This window comes from Podarcis muralis, chromosome 1 (assembly GCF_964188315.1).
Source record: "Podarcis muralis chromosome 1, rPodMur119.hap1.1, whole genome shotgun sequence".
Taxonomy (NCBI): domain Eukaryota; kingdom Metazoa; phylum Chordata; class Lepidosauria; order Squamata; family Lacertidae; genus Podarcis; species Podarcis muralis.
The window spans coordinates 85,140,281-85,161,128 of NC_135655.1; the positions used below are offsets into that span (position 1 = coordinate 85,140,281).

A 20,848-nucleotide genomic window follows, 5' to 3' on the forward strand; every position below is an offset into this window, starting at 1 on the left:
ACAGAGGGTGATCCCCTATTCTAACAAGATGGGATCTCTTGTCTCCCCCTTCCCCACCCACCCCTCCCCGTGAAAGGAAGCTAGCGCAGTGCTACCAGTGACAGACATTTAAGCAGCACTATATGCATGAAACATGTCTAAAAAAATACAGATTAATGGTAGCAGCCTGTTTCACAAAACTCTCAGCTACAGATGTGATCCAATTACAACAATGCTTTCCTAGTAGGAGGCTTCCGTATGGGAGGATTGTGAAAAGACTCCTAGTGTAGCTGAAGCAAAGGGTTAACCAGGATCTCAAAAACCTCCCACCAACATCTCAGTAAGATTTAGAATTCTTAGTTAACACACAAATATAGGTCAAAACCCCAGTACTTCAAGGGGACAACCTTCTGTGCTCATCCAGTTCTCCCCGCTCTCCCAGTTCTTTTCTACCCAAAGGGGAAGGAGAAAAGCATGGTCGTAGCAACACATGCCACCTCTGCCCCACTTCCTGCTTTGGCCAAAAAGAGACGGCTCTACTCATCCATCACCACCACTGCATCCATGATGAATATATTTTCAGAGAAAGCTTAAGCCTCACTGGAGAAAGAGCATGTGAGCCTTCAAATAATGTTTCAGTTGTCACATGCAGAACTGTTGAATATATAATGGATCATACTATATAGCCACATTAGACTGACTTCGCCTGTTTCAACCTTGGTAAAAGGCTCTACATGGTAAGGCCTCTGCACCAGAGTTATAAAATTTATAAGCAGCAATTGTGGAGATTGGTTGGGCAGCATGCTATATCGCTGCATCAGCGCTGCACCCTGCTGCAGCTGTTGGCTCTGGCATTTGAACTCTATCATGCAATCCCAATCAACCCCTGTGGCTTCCATTTACAAATGTTGCAGCAGTGGCATGAATCTTTCAATAATACTGAATTGTTTGGTTTAGTTTTTGCAGTAATCACACCACACTTGCAAAATCTGAAGCTGGCCATAGAATTCTACCAAAGGAGCATCATGTGTCATCCCAAAGATGACTGAACAAGCAGCATTCAATTCTCAAAAAGCAATGATTCATTTGCAAGTTACTTTCTAGCAGTGGTCAACAATCAGGGTTTTGCAAAGCCTAGCGCTACGCATCCTTACTTGTGGGCATATCATAGTTGATCAAGGAGGCTAACATTTTAAAACAAAGCAAATCAAACAGAACCAGAAAATTAATAAGAAATCGCAAATAAAATAGGCCACATAAGTGGAAATAAAATAGCATTACTGAGGCTCTTGTAATCTGAATGCATGTTGGCAAGACAACAGCACAGGGCAAATTGAACAGATGGTTTATCCAGTAAAAAACTGCTGGTTCATATCACAACATAAAGAAGTTCTTCAAAACATGCAAACCCAGAAACATCTGCAGTATGATAGGAGACTACTATTGCATGCCTGGTTCTTGAAGAAAAAACAACACTGATTTTGTGGTTCGTGGACCACAAGTTGCATAGGCCTGGTTTAAATCAACCAATTGCACAAAGATAGCCATTGCTGTTTGGGTGAGAGGAGGATCACACAACACATTATTCAAGAGGAAACAGGACTACACAGAGAAGTATAGCTCTTGTGGTGCCAAGGGCTCATACAATTTGAAATATCTGTTCTACGCCCTCTAACGTTCTTCCATGCTAGAAGCACACCATCCTTTGATACTTACCAGGCCAGGCACTGTTAATTTGGCAGAACCTGGTGTTGTCGCAGCACAAACCACTTTGTCGAATTGTGCTGATTCACCCATAACGTGTGGATCGAAGCCTATGCCTTGGAAGGTAATCAGAGCAGAGTCCCCTTCAAGGATATGGATAGGTACCTCTACCTAGGCAGAAAAACGAAACACAAGCTGTGACTGGAAGGGCTCTGGTTTTACTCTGGTGTTCAATAAGAGTCAAAAACAGCTTTGTTGGAGTACAGCAGCTATCTTGCGAGTTAAATCAGGGAAAGGATGTTCATGTCAGAGCCCAAGGGGGTTAGCAAAGCAAGGAGAGACAGAAGCAAAATAGGTCTGTTACCTTTTGCCGGGAAATGTTCCAATCAGATTTCAGTTGGTAGTTCAAATCTAAAAACAGAGCTCATAAGGCTCACAATCTCTGTCCTAGGAAGGCAAGTGTGCTTTTTACATGCTCAATGGTACTCTTTTCTATTATTTTACACATGCCAAAGATGACCGCTGAAACAGATTCTGGATTGAATTCTGCAAATTAAGCCCTGGTTGTGCATGGTTCAGAGCCATTTTAATCAATTTTAGTGTTTTTGATAAGCCACTGTGCACACGAACCAAGAGTTTTTCCCCACTTTTAGGGCTTTCCTGCACCATTGTGGCCTTGGGCAATGACTGCCCAGTTGTTTCTCATTTGTTAATCTCCATGTATCTTTCTGCAAGGCTGTGTTTCTTTGCAGCTATATTTTTCCAGCAGTCACGATGCAGTCTTTTGTAACTAATGAAATTATGACAATAATTGTCACAGATAGTATGCTTGTTACTGCTGTAATTGTATAGAACGTGGTTGTGTGGATTTTACATCCACTCACTAGATTTTGCCTGAGGCATAACCAGTGGTGTATAGCCCAGCTCTTCCTTCCCGTACTCCCCAATTTGTACATTTTAAAAAGGGTTTGTTGCATAATTCTCCAGTGGCAATTAAGGATATCAGAAACAGAAACAGGAGCAGAAATTGCCACAATTCCCATGTTCGCCCAAGGTAAGGAATGAAAGTCAAGGAGGTGAATACAAATGGCCCGGCGAGTGTTGGTTCCTCCGACACCAGGAGGGGGCGCTGGTGTGTGGGCACCTGCTTCATGCCTCCTCTACCCACACCCAGGGCCATGGCCCTTCTGGCAGCCCTGATTAAAAGTGTGCTGGGAAGCATATCCTGCAAAGGCTAAAATGCACCTGGAGCTTGTTTTGGCTGACTGTGCATAAAAAGCTCTCAGATAAAAAGGTGTTGGTCACATATCAAGTTTGCATTCTTAGGAATTCACACTGTAATGCAGCTTTGGGGCAGCAATGGGGGCTGAAAGTTGGAAGGACCAAGAGGCAGCTGCCCCAGCAGGAGTTATGCAGCAATGAACAATATGGGAATGTATTAGAACTCTTGTGAATAAGGGCAGTCAAAGAATAAAGTTCTAATCAGCTAGGTAGGAATGCTATGAGACACAAATTCCCAAAGGAAAGTGCTTGTTCTTAAAGGTGCCAGCCTCACCGAGTACATTTTGGCTTCCAATGGTGAAAAGATCCATTCCGTGTGTGCTGTCAAGCCTGGACCAATCTCTCCTCTTGGATTCAGGCAGACAAACACCCCATGCTGGTAATTCTCTTCCTGTACTTTCATCAGAGCATCCACTTGGATTTCATACATTGCAGTTGTGGCACCTCCATTGTACAGTTCATAGATCTGCAAGAAGAGAGGGGAAAGACTGGTCAGCGCTGGCTTGCAAGATGCTCACATGGTCTGGTGTGGCTTCTTCTGGGTCTTCTACTCTGTAGTCCCTATTAGAGGAAACCTAAGCCTGGCAGCTACAATCTTAAGTGTTATTCCTTAGCAGAATTCCAAAGTTCTATATCAATCTGTGACAGCTAACCAGCCAGCAGTATTTTCTCAGAACGCTTGGAACAGTTCAGGAAACGATACGACAGAAGGATTCTCTTTGAGGTATTTTATCTACATCATTCTCTGCTATGTGGCAAATGAAATGGACTGGATGAAATCAGGATGAAGAAGGTTCTCCCACAATATGTATGCAAGAGACTGGATCAATCAATGTGTGATAAATGAACATGTAGTGCCACTTTTTCCTAATGTGAACTGTTGAGTGCAGTCTAACTGCTGGGCACAAAGGAAAATTAAATGCAGGAACAGAGGGGGATTTATAGAGAAGTATCAACAGGGGAAAAGTGGGGTCCTGAACCCTTGTGTTAAGTGATTCTCCCATGCAAATGCTCCTCCAGCAGTTCTACACCCCCTGTCAGACATTCCAGTCACTGGGCTCATCCACACTTCCACTTCCACTTCCAGAAAGCATGGGCCATAGTGGTTTTCAGCTTGTCTTGTGCCTGTCAGACCCGGAGGGTCTGAGCGGTTTTCTGTTTGCCCCGCCACTGTCTGTGGGAAACCCCCTTCCTTAGCGCTGAATCGGAGCAAACATCAATACACAGAAAACCTGATTGACGTTTGCTCTGATTCAGTGCTAAATAGCAGGTTTAACAGGAGAAAGCAGTGGGACAAGCGGAACTCTGGATGAACCCTCTGCAGGAAATGAATTAAAATGGCATGGAGTAGCTGCTGAAAAGGACAACTGTTGACCAGTCCTCCCCTGCAAATGTCCTTATGCCTGCATTGGAATTAAAAAAGCACTAGAAAACCCATGCTCACTCTATAGTTTGTAACATCACTCTCGCCCAAAGCATGACGTTTCTTCTGCCACCTATCACCCTGTTACTTCTTTTTTTTTTTTAATTTGTTTGCACATTTTTCATTTACAGTCAGTTATAATTATTCCAGTTACATACATCATCTCCTAACTCTTCTCATCTGGACTTCCCAACCTATCTTTCCTTGACATCCTCACTTTGGTTTGCTGCAACTGCTAAAGCTTTCCAATCCTTCCCCTCCTTTCACTCTTTGTTGTGTTTTCTGGTGTTCATATGTTTAACCCTACTTGTAAATTTATATTTATACTGCTTCTTTTTAAATACTCCTAGTTGTTCCACTCGCTTAGTACTGTTTTTCTCTTTGTATTTCTTATTTTGGCCATCATCATGGCGAATTCTACATATTCTATTAGTTTAAGCAACCACTGGTCTTTGTTCGGGATTTTCCTCTTCTTCCACATTTTAGCATATTTACCTTGCTGCTGCTGTTGTGTAAAGGAAGAGGTTTTTTACTTGATCTGGAATTTCCTGTCCTATTTTAGCTAACAGGAATGCTTCTGGCTTCTTGGGAAAGGAACGTTTAAGCATCTTCTTCAGTTCTTAGTAAATCATTCCCCAGAATTTTGTTTTGCAAATTCGCATTACCGCCACGTGTGGATTAACGATCCCTCCTTGTCTAAACATTTCCAACATAAGTTGGAGCCTCTTTTATACATTTTAACCAGTTTGCTGGGCGTTAAATGCCATCTGAAGATCATTTTTTGGGTGTTTTCCCTAATTGTGTAACAGGCTGAGAATTTTATTGTGTTTTTCCATAATGTTTTCCATGCTGATAATTCTATACTAGGTAAAGGACCTCTGGACGGTTAAGTCCAGTCAAAGGCGACTATGGGGTGCAGCGCTCATCTTGCTTTCAGGCTGAGGGAGCCAGCATTTGTCTGCAGACAGCTTTCCAGGTCATGTGGCCAACATGACTGAACCACTTCTGGCACAACGGAACACAGTGACGGAAGCCAGAGCGCACAGAAACACCGTTTATCTTTAATTCTATACTGTTCCTTCTCTTGGGAGGTACCTGCCCATACAGATCTGGACCTTTGAATTTTCTTTTCTCCTCATTGCTTTACAACATTCTTTTGGGAGGGTGGGGGGGTGGGGGGGAAGACTTTTGATGCCTCACCTGTTTAGGAGGGTCATAGGTACCAATAGCAATAGGCGTGAACATATGCTTGGTTGAAGTGAAGTGAATGTATCGGTGCTCCATTTGCAGGGTCACACCAATAAAGTTCAGCTGCAGATGCAAAATAATTGTAGGGATGGGGGGAGGAATAGACTTAGTTTGTACCATGCAGATCACAAACACACGGATTACAAAAGCAGAAGACACCTTGCGCTTGCTTCACTCAGAGGGGCCATGCAGAGGAAAGTGTAACAGTATGAAATGAAGGGTCTTTCACTCTTACCCTTCGAAGATAGTTGAAGCAGTATGACTACAGGGAATAGCTTGGCAGCATTGTCAGGAATTCTCCTCTTTAACTCTCCCACTGAAGAGGTTTAGGGAACATGCGGTTAAAGAGTTTCTGGCCACCTGGCTGACTAGGATGTGTGCCCCCCAGCTGGGACCCCTGCACTCAGCTGCCCCTCTGGGCAGCCATCAAGACCTGTGCCAAATGGGCAGAGCCAAGAGAGCCCATCCAAGGGCTTTGCACAAAGGCACAGTTAAGCCTTGTGTTTTCACAGCCTGCTCAACAGGCTGGATTTTCAGCTGACAATGGTCCCTGAAGTGGGGCAGCGGGGAAAAGAAAAATAAAGGGTGATGGGAACACAATACTCTCACAGGAAATCTTGGGCACCTAGTGGAGGTTCAGTGGGCCATGAGAAAGGTGCCCACTGGAGCACAAGGTGACTTTGACTCTAACTGACAAGTCAAAGGGGAGAGAGGAAAAAAACAGGGAAGGCAGGCAAAGTTCAGAATTTGAGGACAACCAAATGCAGGAAACACGAGTGGCATAAGGGAAGATGGCATGAAGTAATAAAAGGACTGTGGCTCATGTTTCTGCTTGGGAGGAATGATGTGTCCCACAGCCCTCCACAAAGTTATCTAGTCAGGATGTGAGCCAAAAGTGAGGTCTCTGCGTGAAGGAGGAGGATTCAGAGAGCTGGAAATGAGAGGATGCTTCCTAGAAAAGTGCTTGCTGAAGGGAAAACTCTGCCATCCGTGTGGCCTTACTGTGCAGGGAGTATAATAGTAGAAATAAAATATGGCTATGCATGAAGAGCTATAGTTCTAGGACAGATTAAGGTGTGAATACCTGAGGCCTGCGGGGACAGGACAGGATACAAATTTAATAACAATAAACAGTGCTTTTTTGGGGGGGTACTCAAGAGTATGCACTACTGGCATCACTCTTTATTTGTTGTTAAAACAACTTCATGGTGAGTATTTTTCTAGAAAAAAGCACTAATAATAATAGTAATACCAAAAGGCATACTTTGTCCCTCCATTCAAGAGAAGGCAGCTTCAGGAAAACAATGTCTCCTACTGCTATACCATTAAAGGAGCCTGACTGGCTCTAGGAAAGGGTTTTGGAAATCCTCACCAGTGAGGACAGTTTCTGAACCTCTCAGCCCAGTATCGTACCAGAATTTCTCGGCCATGGGAGATCTTCAGCAGGACTGGAAGCCGATCAGTGCCAATGAAATCGTGTCTGGCGGGCGGAAACAAAAAACCAGTATCAGAAACACACGTAGATGAAATCGTTCCAGACTTTTAAGCAGGAGAATCCTGCCTCAAACAGCTGATTAGCGACAATACATTTACCTGCTAAGAGCTGAACTGTTGCATAAAGAGCCAGAAGGACAGATATGTCTGGACAGATACGTTCACCTAGAAATGCCTTGTTTTCTACAAACTCAGGGCACTGAAAAATTGGGCTTTGGAGGAAATAGAATCCATGCAGCTGTTGGCTTTTTCATGGTGCAAGGCTATGTTAATGAGGGTGACTTTTTCTGCCTGGGTGTCACACTTCAGACAACCTTGATAATGCCCAAGGACAGAAGATGGCATACTCAAGGGGCCCTTGTGCTGGTGGATGCTAATTAGGAGTTGACCTTGGCGTTTGGGTTTGGGATCAATTTCCACATGGGGAAGGAAGGAACCACAGCATGTAGGTACCTGTAGGATAAGTGTATAGCTTGCTCTTGCCCTGGAAGAAGCTTTCCTGCCTTGGGGGAAATGGCAAAAAGCTGGTTATCCTGGATCCGCATCTGATGCAGCTCGCTGGGGTCAAACTCTGTGCTTTCTGCCCAGTATTCCATTTCAATCCTCTGGTCAGAAGGAAACAGAAAGGCCCTGGGAAGCAGGCAGAACAAAGCAAAAGGCATCACTTAATAATGGAAACCAAAAAGAATCAAGATATGAAAACCAAGAGAGCAGCCTGCCTTATGGTCACATTGACAAAGCTCCCCAACCCTGAGCCGGGCAATATGCATAAAATTTAAATAAATAAATAAACTGCTGCACCAGGAAAAGCTGGTGATGGGCCCCCTAGTCTAACTTCTTGCTTGGGAAAGTAATTGAGAGCTAGAGTATCCTCAGCACTTGTCTGTCAAGCCTCCTAGGTATTACAGGGGGTTGGACTAGATGTCCCTTGGGGGTCCCTTCCAACTCTGCAGTTCTATGATGCTATGAATATCTCTAGCAATAGGGAGCCCATCTGCACCCTAGGCCATTGGTTCCATTGCTGAAGTGCTCTTATTGTGAAGATGCTTCTCCTAACAGACACAATCAGTCCCTGTCTTTACTGTGCATGTATTTAGTTCATGGAATCAGAGTTTGAAGGGACCCCAAGGGTCATCTACTCCAACCCCCTGCAATGCAGGAATCTCTAAAGCCATAAACATTTAGTTGTGCCATACAGGGGGCGGGCCAAGGAGCCCTTTGGGACATAAAGACCTGCAACCTGGCCACTAGCAGTCCTTCCAACAGAGGTTTTGTGTATCTGCATGTTAAAGAAGCCAAGTCTGCACTGTGAGTCCTATGTAAGTTCCTGCTAGGGTGGGTGGCTGTTCTAGATGCCTGCCATCAGAATTCTACATGGCTGTCCTAACTATTCCCTCCTTCGTTAGGGCCAGGAAGTGTGGATTACTCACCAGCTCACGGGTATCCCCCCGTTGTTTTGTAGCATCAGCACAACTACTGAGGGCACACTTCTGACAGGAGCTGCACCAAAGTTGAAATCCAGCATGACAGGAGTGTAAACCGGAGGGATTAGCCGTGTGCTTCAAATGAAAGAAATCGGATGTGAGAAAAATCCATGAGGAGGTGTTCCATGGTGGGGCTGGAAATCCCAAATCTGGCTCACACTCACACCATATTTCCTAGCACTTGTTTGCCAGAATAGAAAAGGGAAGGAAGCTGTTGTTTCAGACTGTGAGGAAATACTGTATCCCTGTGTATAAAAGAGAAGAGCTAGGGGTTCAGGATCTGGCAGAAGAGGAACTATTCTTACCTATGCCTGGTAGGCACTCTGAAGGTGAGCTCCTGTGGTGTTGGATCTAGCTCCAGGTACTGGTTCAGAGCCTCCAAAGAGAAAAGCCGCCAGAGAAACAGCTTACTGATGCCACTGGCACTTCCTGTTCCACAGGCATCCGTGATGCAGATGGATGGATAGACACCTGTTGCTGTCACCTGGCAAAGCGGCTGCTTTTCCCCAAGAGGATTCGCGGCTTGCATGGGGAGACAAAACAGACTTGCAGACTAGGCATCATAAAAGTAAAACTTTTATTATTTTAAATGTCTCTCCCTTTCCCCACATTTGCGGACGGCAAATCTCCCTCAAGGCTGTGCTACTTCTTGCAGACTCTCTGCGTTTTTCTACCGCATGGATAATAACAAAATGCTGTTCCTAGAAAGGGGGCCACAGCTCAGTGCTAGAGGATATGTTATGAGAGCAGATGCTCTTAGAGTCAATCCCCAGTATCTCCAAATAGGAAAGACCCCTATCTGAAACCTAGAAGCTACAGCATCAGATGGACTAGTGGTATGATTTCTTTCCCCAGATAATGCTGAATTGAACTTTGTTTTGCAAGTGTCACCAGCACCTCCTGGCTATCATTACTGACAATGAAGTCAAGGGAGGGCAGATGTCAAGCTTGTGGGATCTACTTTCTGGGGAAGGGGTGACAAACCCCTGAGGCTCCTGCACCGTAATTTCTCCACTCCCTGTTACAGTTTGGGAGCCTACAAACCAGTTTGCATTTTGGGTGAACAACAGAAGGACTATTCCCTTCTCTGTTCAGTCTATTACTGCACAAAGAAGTCTTGGGCATTTCTGTCAGTGAAGTGGATTCATATGAGCTTTCCACAAATGACTAAAGATGGTTGGGGTCCACACTTTCTTCGATTGTGAGAGAAAGCCCTCAGGTTTAACAAAGGAGACCCTGAACTCCAATGCCAGATATTCATTTGAGGGCAGAATAGGGGAAGATAGAAGCAAATAAGATAAAAAGGGGAGCTCTTTTTCTGCCTCACAATCCCACAATTTAGGCTAAACCTTCTATTACCACGTCACTCATTCCTCAGCCGCACAGGTTTTCTATAGGTTTGGTGTGTAGTCAAACAGATGGAGCCTTTTCATCTGGTGTGGAACCTCTCCCTGCTGAGCCCACCCCATTAATAATATCTTTGGTGTGAGGCTGCTTTCATACTTTCCATTTCTCACCTTTGGGAGTGGAAATGGCATAATAGATTGTCCAGATGTAGTGCAATTGGCGGGTCGGCCTAATAATCCCGCGTACAAAGATCTTTCCCCGAGCAGGAATTGTCCCTTTGTAGTGGTCAAGTTCTATTGCTGTGAGGAGGAAAGACAAAAAACAAAATTGTGAGTATGGATGGAGAGAGACTTTAGGCAGCTGCAAAGCACAAGAAATCTGTCTTTCCATTAAATACCTAAGGAGTCACTGGCAACTTCTTCAGGGTCACATGGTCCAGTGATCAACTGCTCCACACTAAGGACGTATTTTAAGCAGCAGGCTCCGTTGTTAAAGAAGGCAAATTCACATGACTGTGTGCTGCCAACCAGGATGTTGCCGACAGCTACCTGCTCTTTTTGTCCCTGCAGAGCAAGCACAACACAGGAAGTTTATTAAGAGACACTGACAATGGGTATTCCATGCAAATAAATTCTGAAATTTAATGCACTGAGGGAGAAGAATAGCATCAGAGGGGTAGGCCAAGGGTCTCATTAGGATCGCTATTCAATCCATCACTGCCAGCAGCAGTGGGCGAGTTTTCCCTGGTGGAACCCACCAGAACACAGTTCCGGGAACTTTTTTTGTCAAACCTGCTCACCTTCTCTGGTGGGTGCAGCTATCTCCCCAAGCAAAACCATCTTCTCCCAGCCTCTTGCATGGCCTGGGGGCAAATCCACACGCCAGAGCAAGCACAAAGCAAGGGCTAGGGCACTGCTGCTGAACATGGCCAAAGGGTGGAGCGAGTGCATTCTAGAGGAGCCGCTTGGTGCTCTGCTGTTCTGGATATACCTCACAGTGTTGCTTGGCGAGGGGAGGAAACACAAGCAGTCTTCCATTTTCCCACCAGAGAGCGCGGCAGCAAGCTGCAGAAGAGCAGCCATGAAGAGCAGTGGGGCAATGTCACTCATGGAAGGGGTGAGCGTGTGGCAGGAAATGCTGCTCTGCCAGCAAAGGTCAACCATGGGCTGGGTGACGGCAAAAACAGTGGGCACTCTTAGGAATAAGAACCTCCATCCTGCTTTGCAAAGCCATTCCCAAAACCTGTTGGCCTGTTCGTTGGTGCCAAGTGACGATGCCAGCATTGGAAAAGAGCAGTGTGCCTCTGAGCAAGTGCAGAGTGTTCACCCTCTGACACCCCCCCCCCCTTGCAACTGAGCAGTACTTTTTTTCTAGAAAAAAATGCACTGGCCAGCTGTAGAGGCTTCATAGCACTACCAACTGGAAGGGATATGTCCAGGCTTCCATAAATGCCAAGTGTCATCTGGGTATGCTTAAACTATCAGCTCTGTGATTGGACTTCCACCCTCTTCCAACATGGTCTTGATTACTTCTCCTGCCCCGTATGCTGTCACTTACTGTTAAAGTGCCCTGTGATCCTTCGCCAATAACCCGCAGGATATAGCGGGCAGTCTTTGGGGTATTGTCTTCCAGAATTTCTTCCTCTCTCCACACTACCACCCAACTCCGCAGAAGGTATTTGATCTGCTCACTGGGAGTGAAGGTCCATGTCTGAGCCTGAAATTGCATACAAGAGAGAAGGCTGAGCGGGGATTCACAGCACTCTGCCTTCCTGGGATGCAGCATCTGGGTGAGCCAGTTGCTAGGGATACAGGAGAACCCACAGGGAGAACTCAACTTCCTCTCCTCCCCACTTCTACACCCAGAAGCATGCAGGGGTGAGTCCATATATCTAACAAAACATTTGTCTTTGGCACTGGTTTTGCATTCATTGGTATCTTTGGCTTGGGCTCAAGGAGGACTGTGCTATATTTCAATGTAATTGCTTCAGATTGCTTAGTGACCAAGGTCTACTCACCAAAGCTTCATTGGGCAATATAGTTCCTTCAGCAGGCTGTACAGATAAAATGTTTTTGTCTGACTGCTGGATTTTCCACCTGAAGAGCATGGGTAACCGGGTGCAGTTCTTGATAGTGAAGGTGCGTGAGGAGGAGCTGCCCACATATGTGGGTTTGAAGTACAGGCAGCCATCACCTTCTAATAGCAAGACCAGGGGCTCAGCGCTGCTCTGAAGGTGGAGCTCCTGAGGAAGCAAACATCAGCAAGAATCTTCAGCCAATGTTGAAAGCCACAGCACTTTCACAGGAAAGTTGAGCTAGGTTCTAGGCTGGCATGGACAGGCCAAGGAAAACTGAGACAATACACAGAAGGAGGCACAAGGGCAACGCTGCCAAAAGAATTTTTTCCATTTGTGAAGTTCTAGAAGTGCCATTAAACAACGGTTTTCACGTGCAAGGTAAACCATTATACTGAACCAGGAACTGCATGAAGGTGTGTGCATGGGATGGTGTATAAACATCGTCTATAGCATCTAGATTGAGCAAGAATAGCCCGGCAGATGTGAGATGCAGCCCTCCAAATCACCCAGGAGAGAAACAAAGCAAGCTGCCACTGTGGTTTAATTCTCTATCTTCATGTAGGTCTCCAGCTGGACAATTTTTTGGCAGGCTAGAAACTTTTGGAAGCTTATTTAAAGAAGGCTGATATAAACCAAAATGTGTGCATGTGCTGGAAGGCCTTTCCTTGTGAACCAATTTTCCCAATCATTAAAGGCGACGTAAGAAGCACAGGAACATAGGAAGCTGCCTTATACCGAGTCCAACCATCGGTTCATCTAGTTCAGGACCATTCGCACAGACTGGTAGCAGCTCTCCAGGACTTTAGACAAAGAATCCTTCCCAGGAAGATATCAGGGATTGAACTTGCATGCAAAACATGTGCTCTACCTCTGAGCAACAGTCCCTCCTCAATTCATCACAGTTGTTATTCATATATTACAGAGGATCTAGGAGCCTCCTCTAACGGAGCACTTCTTTTATGTTTTCATAATAGTTAAACCAGTTATCTTGTACATTGGCTGTGATCACCATATAGTATGCAGTCCCTTAAATGTCACCAGAGCTACCAGTGAAGTGATGGCTGGCCACCTACCTCTAACCCATCAGTAGGTTATTTTGCCTTTTGAAGTGTTCTTTGCTAGGAGAGGCTCAGCTTCCCCAAATAGCTGAGATCTAAGTAGTCAAACAAAATACTTAATCTAGTCACTAGAATACCACTGCATCACCTATTTATGTCCATGATAGTTAAGAGAATACACTGAAGACATTTGCAAGGTGTTTGGGCAGAAGGAGAAGGAAGTAAACAACTCCCACCTACCCACCCGAGGACTTTTGTACCAAAATCAGCTGAGCACATGGACCTACAATAGCAAGGAGCTAAATAACAAGAAACAGCTTTCCTTTCCTCATGGTTTATCTAGTTTATGCTGCACTGCATCAGAAAACAGTTTTATTTGATGGATTCTATACATTATTGGGGAGTTTTAAATCTTGCCTGACCTAAACTGATAATTATGATTTTAAGTATTACAAGTTGTCTTGGGACCTATTTTGCAGCTGATAAACAGAATGAAAAACAAAAATAATGCGTACTTCAACCTCAGTCAGCCCATGTGGAAGACGACCAAAAACCATACTACTTTTAAAAAATAGGGTAGATGTGGTTTCCAGTGCATCAAAGAATTCTTTGTATTTATTACCCGCCCTTCACCCTAAGGTCCCAAGGAGGATCACAATAATTTAAAATACAACACTAAAAACCATTTAAAACAAATTATAGTCACACGAATAGTGTGGCTCCTCAAAAGAATTACCTCAAGTATTGACGCGTCAAACTAAAGAAAAGAGATTAAAAAATGGTACTGCTGTGGGCTGAGAGGGTAGCCGTTTTTTTAAAAAAAGCTAAACAAATGTTCTCACATTGAACTATTACACCAGGGGTGTGCTTAGCCTCCAAATCATTAGAATATTAAGATAAAGAAATTAGGGGTCACAGAATTGTAGAATTGAAAGGGACTACCAGAATCCTATTGCAGTCCAATGCAGGAATCTTTTGCCAAGTGTGAGGCTTGAACCCACAACCCTGAGTTTAAGAGTCTCATGCTTTACCAACTGAGCTATTCCAGGGAGTTACAGACAGGATGAAGGGGCATGTCCCTCTTCACCATATAGTGATAAAATGGGGCAGAGAATGAAAGGAAGAGTCTACCTCTTCCTGCCCCTACCTGGGTGAAGGAGGGCCAGAAATTAAACTGCATGGACAAGATGTGCTGCTGTATAGATGTTTCCACTGGGCAAGTTGAGAGGAGAATGATCTGGTGAGCTCCAGGTGCAATATACCCACAGTTGGGCTTCACTAGGATGGAAGGACACTTCTCCCGGCTGAGGCTGAAGCTTATGGCAGTGCTACCCACGTTGGAGAGCAGCATGCTGCGATACGTGGTGATGTTTGGGCTCACCGGAGGGAAGACCTAGAAGACAGGAAGAGGTTTTGGTTGGAGGAATAACTCATCTGCATTCTCTTCTTAGCATCTCTGCCTTGAATAGCCAGTTGGGAAAGGCTGCACTTCTTCAAAAGACAAAGAAAACAACGAGGGCCACAAAAAATGCATAAAATCCGATGCACTTTCCAAGATCATGTCCATGAGTTTAACGTTCCTACCCCTTTTATTGACTGGTGTAGAAGAACAAAATTAAAATCCTATGCATGCACAGCTACCCAATGATTACAATCCTGGAGTCTTTTGCAAGCTACACCTGTGTAAAAATTAACCTCATTTTGGAAGGGAGGGGGTGATTCAGAGGCGATGTACAGATGTACATGCAAAGGGAAGTGTGCACACATGATTCTATTGTGGAGTTACCTCAGCTTCCTGCCATACTCTCACAGGACACAAACTTGGGGTTTCTGTCTTGCTTTCCAAGCACCTTGCCTAATTATCTGATCAAACATTTGTTCAGCACTGTTTTTAAGGGGGGGGGGGTTAAAATAGTTTTATGCTTTAAAGCCTGCTCTGGGTGTGTGTGGGCGGGGGAGAAGATTTAATGATTGACATAAAGGCTGGCCGATCAGCACTGTGCCCAGCCTTTTCAAGTGCAAATTGGAAGTATGGGTTTCCCCTGAGCTTAAATGGACCAAAGAACAAGTGTGCGTCCACAGCAAGCTCACCACTCAAATGTTGTAAGTCTGTACACACCCAAATAGAATTAAAGGAGGTATGGTTTAGTTCAAAAACCCAGGCTTGAACAAGTGCCTCCTGTTGTAAAGAATAGGAAAAATGGCCTCCTTTGTTATTGTTCCCATTTTACAGATGGGCAAACTTTGACTCCAGAAATAAAGAGAGGGCCTGCAAATATGCTTTTACCATACTTTCCCCTTGGAGGTGGACCCCTTGTTGACCTCTGCTGTCACTGACTGGGTTGAGGCAGCAGCTGAGACATGCTAACCCAGAAACTCTGCTAAGGAGAAAATAATAATTTCCCCCAAAATAGAAGAAGAAAGGGAAGAGATCAAGAAAGCCACTCCAATTTCTACTTTATCAGGAAAGTACGCAATGCAAGGCTCTGGCTAGGTCTGTAAGTACACCAAAGCAGAAAGAATGCTGGAGTGACTGAATGAGCCCTCAATCCGGTATGCCTAGATCAGCAAGTGCTCATCTCTGTGGCCACTGGGTGTTCTCGTCATGACTTTCCAAAATTTGTTCCTTTCTGGAAAACGGAAAGAATAGAAACCAACATCTCATTATTGCAGGGAAACAAAAGAAAGATTGTAAAACACATTGCAGACACACAAAACTAACAATGAATCCTTTCTACTTTGCAGGCAGTAGATGAGAAACACCCCACCCCAGAAGGCGAAGACTATCCCTCTCACCTTGTGACAGTCCAAGTCGTACTTTGGGATAAAGTGCTGCCGCCCAGGTTGAAAAGTGTGTCCGCGCAAGGAGATGGCTAAGTCCCAGGATGGGCACATGGTGATGGGCTCCTCAATGTTGTTGAAGTTCCGCAGCACCTGCCAGCAACAAACAAAATATTATTAATTTTAAGATTTGTTAGTCGCTTTAACCTGCCAAAGACAAGCCAAAGTGACTTACAACCAAACTAGGGTATGCTGGGATCTCTCTGATGAGCAGCACGATACAGCAGGGCTTCATCTGTGCTCTACCTTAATGCCCTGCCATGGGGTTCCAAGCCAGAATTTTGTATCAGAAAGAGAACAAAACTGCCCTTCAGCAGGAATCCCATCACTAATCATCATTTCTGTTTTTAAATCTGTTCCCTCTTGTCTTCTCAGCGGATGTGGCAATTTAACGTTTTGCTAGAGAGCGCTTTTGCCAAAAGGTTCTGTACTAGCCAGCCAACCAGCCCACATTGTGATGATTGAACCATCTTTTTTTTCCCTTGCTGTCCTCATGACCAGGGGAAATTCTGAACCCAGGACAATGGGACCATACATTTAAGCAAATGCACTTTAAGCACATGGCTTCGCCCCAAGAATCCTGGAAACAGTAATTTGTTGGGGGTGCTGGGTATTCTAGCTCTGTGAGGACGGAACGACAGTTTCTTAGGAGGAAGTCATAGGCTTTAAAAGTGCATTGAATGTGCTTTAAATATATGGTGTGGATCTGCCGAGGCTCGAATTTCTGTGCCATAAATGTCAATGCTTTGGACAACAAATTTCTACTCACCTTATAGAAGGCAAAACCCTCCAGTTCAGCTGCATACATGGAATTGAGCAAAGAAGGCTTGAAGGTGACATGGAAAGCCATAGTCTTCAGAGGTGGGATGTCGCAAATTTCTGGGAGCACTTGAAAAGGACTATGTGGCTTGTTTGTCCATATAACCGTGATTTTTCCCTTTGTGTGATTGGTCACGCAGAAAGGGAGTGGTTGTACCTCTTGAAGCTTTGCACAACAGCCAAAATCATACTCCTTGATGCTAAGGCTAACGTGGGGAGGAAACACCGTGAGGTCACTGCTTACACCGTCATGGAAATATTCAACCATGGGCTCAAGGGCAGGGTACTCTTCAGGAGGTTTATCCTCCAGCATCTAAAAAGGGGGGAAAGGAGAGGTGTATGCCTAAACCAAAGACTAACATCTTACTGAAGACAACATTCAGCCCCCAGGCCTGAGCTTCCCATCTCTGCTATACTCAACAGAGTGCACTCTGGTACTTGAATAAGCACTCAAAGTCTAGCAACTGTGATCACATGCATACTCAGCATGGGCAGCAAGACATCACTGATTCTGCGGAATCTACCTCCAGGGGTGCAAAACTGAGTACTGTACCTCCGGTGGGAGTGTGAGAGCTCCGGTTTCATCCACCAACAGTTTGCCCTCCTTCAACATAGTGCCCAGGATGTCCGGTGGGAAAAAGGTCAGTCCTCTGGCCATGTGTGTCTTGTACCTGGTAATGTCGCTCAATCTCAGAATGTTTGGGCTCATTGTTTCCGAGTGGCAGGTCCCAATCAAATCTATGAATAATGGATCCTGAAACAGCAGAGACACAATGACTGAACAGTCCACTTCATCTGCATTCTTTTCAGGAATATAATTTTGCATCTTTCACCTATTAATATGTTGTCCCAGGGACCCTTTAAACACCATCCCTCCCTGTCCCTCCAGGGGCACTTTTCCATAAGCAGCTCCCCCACCAACTATGGGAGCCTTTAAATGCCAGATGTGAAAGGGCCAATCATGTGGGATCTGATCACAGAATAAGCTTCTCCTTCGGTTTCTGGGCATTGATTCCATGAGAAAGATAGACCATGTGGGTGGTCATTTAAACATTTACTCCAACTGTACAGGAACTGCTCACAGAAAAATAGCTCCGGTGTGGTTAGGGTGACATTTAAAGGGATCCTCAGTCAAATTTTCCAGTTATCGTCTCCTGCTTTTGAGAGCTGGACTTTGTTAAAATGAGAAAGATTATACATTGGCAGAGGCAGTGTACTATATGCATTTGCTTTAGTATTAGTTTCCCAACCTTTCTACAAGGAATTGCAGTGAACAAACCAGTAAATGAGGCTGGGAGATAATGACTTGTCTGTGTCCATCCAACTGGCTCAGAAGCTAAGCTGGGGTGTGAATCTGTGTTTCCCATGTCCACACTCAGCACTCCAGCAGCTATTCTGTGCTGGTTGTACGTATCCACAAAGCTTTCATTTAGGGGGTAGGATGCTCTGTTCCTGTGCATCCAACCTCCATAGCAAACACAACCAAGTTGCTTCCCCTATCACAGCTGATAAAAGGTAAAGGGACCCCTGACCATTAGGTCCAGTCGTGACCGACTCTGGGGTTGCAGCGCTCATCTCGCTTTATTGGCCGAGGGAGCCGGCGTACAGCTTCCGGGTCATGTGGCCAGCATGACTAAGCCGCTTCTGGTGAACCAGAGCAGCGCACAGAAACACCGTTTACCTTCCCGCCGGAGCGATACCTATTTATCTACTTGCACTTTGACGTGCTTTCGAACTGCTAGGTTGGCAGGAGCAGGGACCGAGCAACAAGAGCTCACCCCGTCGCGGGGATTCGAACCGCCGACCTTCTGATCGGCAAGTCCTAGGCTCTGTGGTTTAACCCACAGCGCCACCCGCGTCCCTTTCATAGCTGATAGACCACTGCAAAATCAGCAGTGTTGTGCATTCTGGGCAGTTGCCTTCTGTTCTGAGAGCAGGGCATCCCAAGGGAAAGCTACAGAATGCTTCTAAGCTTGCTTCATGCATTCTTGCTTTTATGCTACCACTTTGAACTGGAAATGCAGGAAATTGCCTTGGGAAGATGCTCTATCCTTCCCTGCATTCCAAAATCAGCCTGAAAGCCACATTACATGGGTATGGAGGTTAGGGCTTGAATAAAATGCTGTGATTCTAGGTATGTTTAAGAAAAGCTATCAAAGATGTGGAAAACAAGGCATTGGCCTGAGAAAGCCTGAGCATTTCCATTTAAGGATATTTGCCTGATAAAGCACAATAACCAGACAAAAAAGAGGGTCCTGTTCTCTCCATGAAATGGCATTCAACCACCCCTGCTTGACTGGGGCACATAACCAACAGGCCTGTTTCAATGGAAGATGTATCCTAGCCCTCTTACCTGATGATGAACAAGGCAAACCACTCGTCGGTAGAAAATTATTGGGTAGGTGGGTTGGAAGGTGACCTTCAGTGTGATAGTGGACATCCCATCCAAGACCCCAACAGGACGGTCAAAGGAAAAGACACTTTGCTTGCAGTCAATGTTAAACTGATAGTAGGCTGGAACATCAGAGTTATTGGTCATCTCTAAGGGCTGAACTAAGTACTCTCCAAGGTTAATGCAGCTAAAGTAGACAACGGGGTGCTGAAAGGAAACCTCAGGACCTGGAATGACAAACAAGGCCAATTTTCACACCATTGCTGCTATTGAGAAAGGAGGCTGCTTTTAGTTTTTGTATACCAATAGTTCCTAATTCCCTGCCCTCCAGGGTTGGTTGTTATTATTGTTGCTATAAAAGCGGTTGATCCTCATCACCTATCTTCATTCAGCAGTGCTCCCAAATATATATATATATATTTTATAATATATTTATTAAAATTTTCACATAAAACATACATCAGAAAAAACACAATTCATCATTGTCCATTTAACATCTCTCAGTTGTTACATAGGACTCCCCCACACCTCCCGCATACACTTACATCATTATTAAATTAATTTCAAACAAATTATCATTTTACTCATAATCTTAGTTTTGATTAGCATATAATTCATCCTTAAGTCTAATTTGGTGATAGACAATTGTTTTCTACTCTGGCATCCGGTTCAACACTCAGCCAAATTACAATATTTTGTAAATAGATCTTGAATTTCTTCCAGTCTTCTTCCATCCTTTCTTCTCCCTGGTCTCGGATTCTGCCGGTCATCTCAGCTAGCTGCATATAGTCCATCAGCTGCATCTGCCATTCTTCCACAGTGGGTAGCTTCTGAGTTTTCCAGTTCTTGGCAATCAATATTCTTGCTGCTGTTGTTGCATACATAAAGAATGTTCTGTCCTTTTTTAACACACTCTGGTCGACGATACCCAAGAGAAAGGCCTCTGGTTTCTTAGTAAAGGTGTATTTAAACACCCTTTTTAATTCATTATATATTGTCTCCCAAAAGGCCTTCACTCTAGGGCAGGTCCACCAGAGGTGAAAAAATGTTCCTTCATTTTCCTTACATTTCCAACATTTACTATCAGACGAATGGTATATTTTAGCTAATTTAACAGGGGTCATGTACCATCTATACATCATTTTCATCACATTTTCCTTCAACGCATTACATGCAGTGAAGTTCAGCCCAGAGGTCCACAACCTTTCCCAATCTTCAAACATAATATTGTGCCCAATGTCCTGAGCCCATTTTATCATTGTTGATTTTACCATTTCGTCTTGTGTGTTCCATTTCAGCAGCAAGTTATACATTTTTGAAAGTACTTTAGTCTTAGGTTCTAGCAGTTCAGTTTCTAACTTTGACTTTTCCACTTGGAATCCTAACTTTTTGTCATTTTTAAACACTTCTTTAATCTGAGCATAGTGTAACCAGTCTCTCACTTTATCTCTCATCTTTTCTAAACTCTGCAATTTCCAGTTGTCCCCATCCTTTTCTATTATCTCCCAGTATTTTGGCCAATTGGCCTCCATATTGGCTCTTTTTCGAGCCTTGGCCTCCAGGGGTGACAGCCACCTCGGAGTTTTATTCTCCAATAAGTCTTTGTATTTTGTCCAGACATTAAAAACTGATTTTCTGACAATATGGTTCTTAAAGGCCTTATTTATCTTAGCTTTGTCATACCATAGATAAGCATGCCAT

The 20,848-nt window shown here is 44.6% G+C and overlaps 1 protein-coding gene across 1 annotated transcript in view; it reads right to left on the reverse strand.

The window, feature by feature from the left end:
- Positions 1 to 20,848, reverse strand: part of CFAP65 (cilia and flagella associated protein 65) — a 46,252-nt gene that overhangs the window by 11,892 nt on the left and 13,512 nt on the right. Inside the window, exons 7-22 of the mRNA XM_028741871.2 lie at positions 19,109 to 19,374; positions 17,309 to 17,509; positions 16,706 to 17,068; positions 15,892 to 16,029; positions 14,243 to 14,488; positions 11,978 to 12,202; positions 11,518 to 11,676; positions 10,358 to 10,523; positions 10,131 to 10,259; positions 8,919 to 9,135; positions 8,560 to 8,688; positions 7,583 to 7,759; positions 7,049 to 7,115; positions 5,588 to 5,698; positions 3,239 to 3,430; positions 1,696 to 1,854 (exon numbers count right to left, since the gene is read on the reverse strand). Coding sequence (XP_028597704.2) covers positions 1,696 to 1,854; positions 3,239 to 3,430; positions 5,588 to 5,698; positions 7,049 to 7,115; positions 7,583 to 7,759; positions 8,560 to 8,688; positions 8,919 to 9,135; positions 10,131 to 10,259; positions 10,358 to 10,523; positions 11,518 to 11,676; positions 11,978 to 12,202; positions 14,243 to 14,488; positions 15,892 to 16,029; positions 16,706 to 17,068; positions 17,309 to 17,509; positions 19,109 to 19,374 — 2,945 coding nt within the window. The remainder of the gene's footprint in view (positions 1 to 1,695; positions 1,855 to 3,238; positions 3,431 to 5,587; positions 5,699 to 7,048; positions 7,116 to 7,582; positions 7,760 to 8,559; positions 8,689 to 8,918; positions 9,136 to 10,130; positions 10,260 to 10,357; positions 10,524 to 11,517; positions 11,677 to 11,977; positions 12,203 to 14,242; positions 14,489 to 15,891; positions 16,030 to 16,705; positions 17,069 to 17,308; positions 17,510 to 19,108; positions 19,375 to 20,848) is intronic.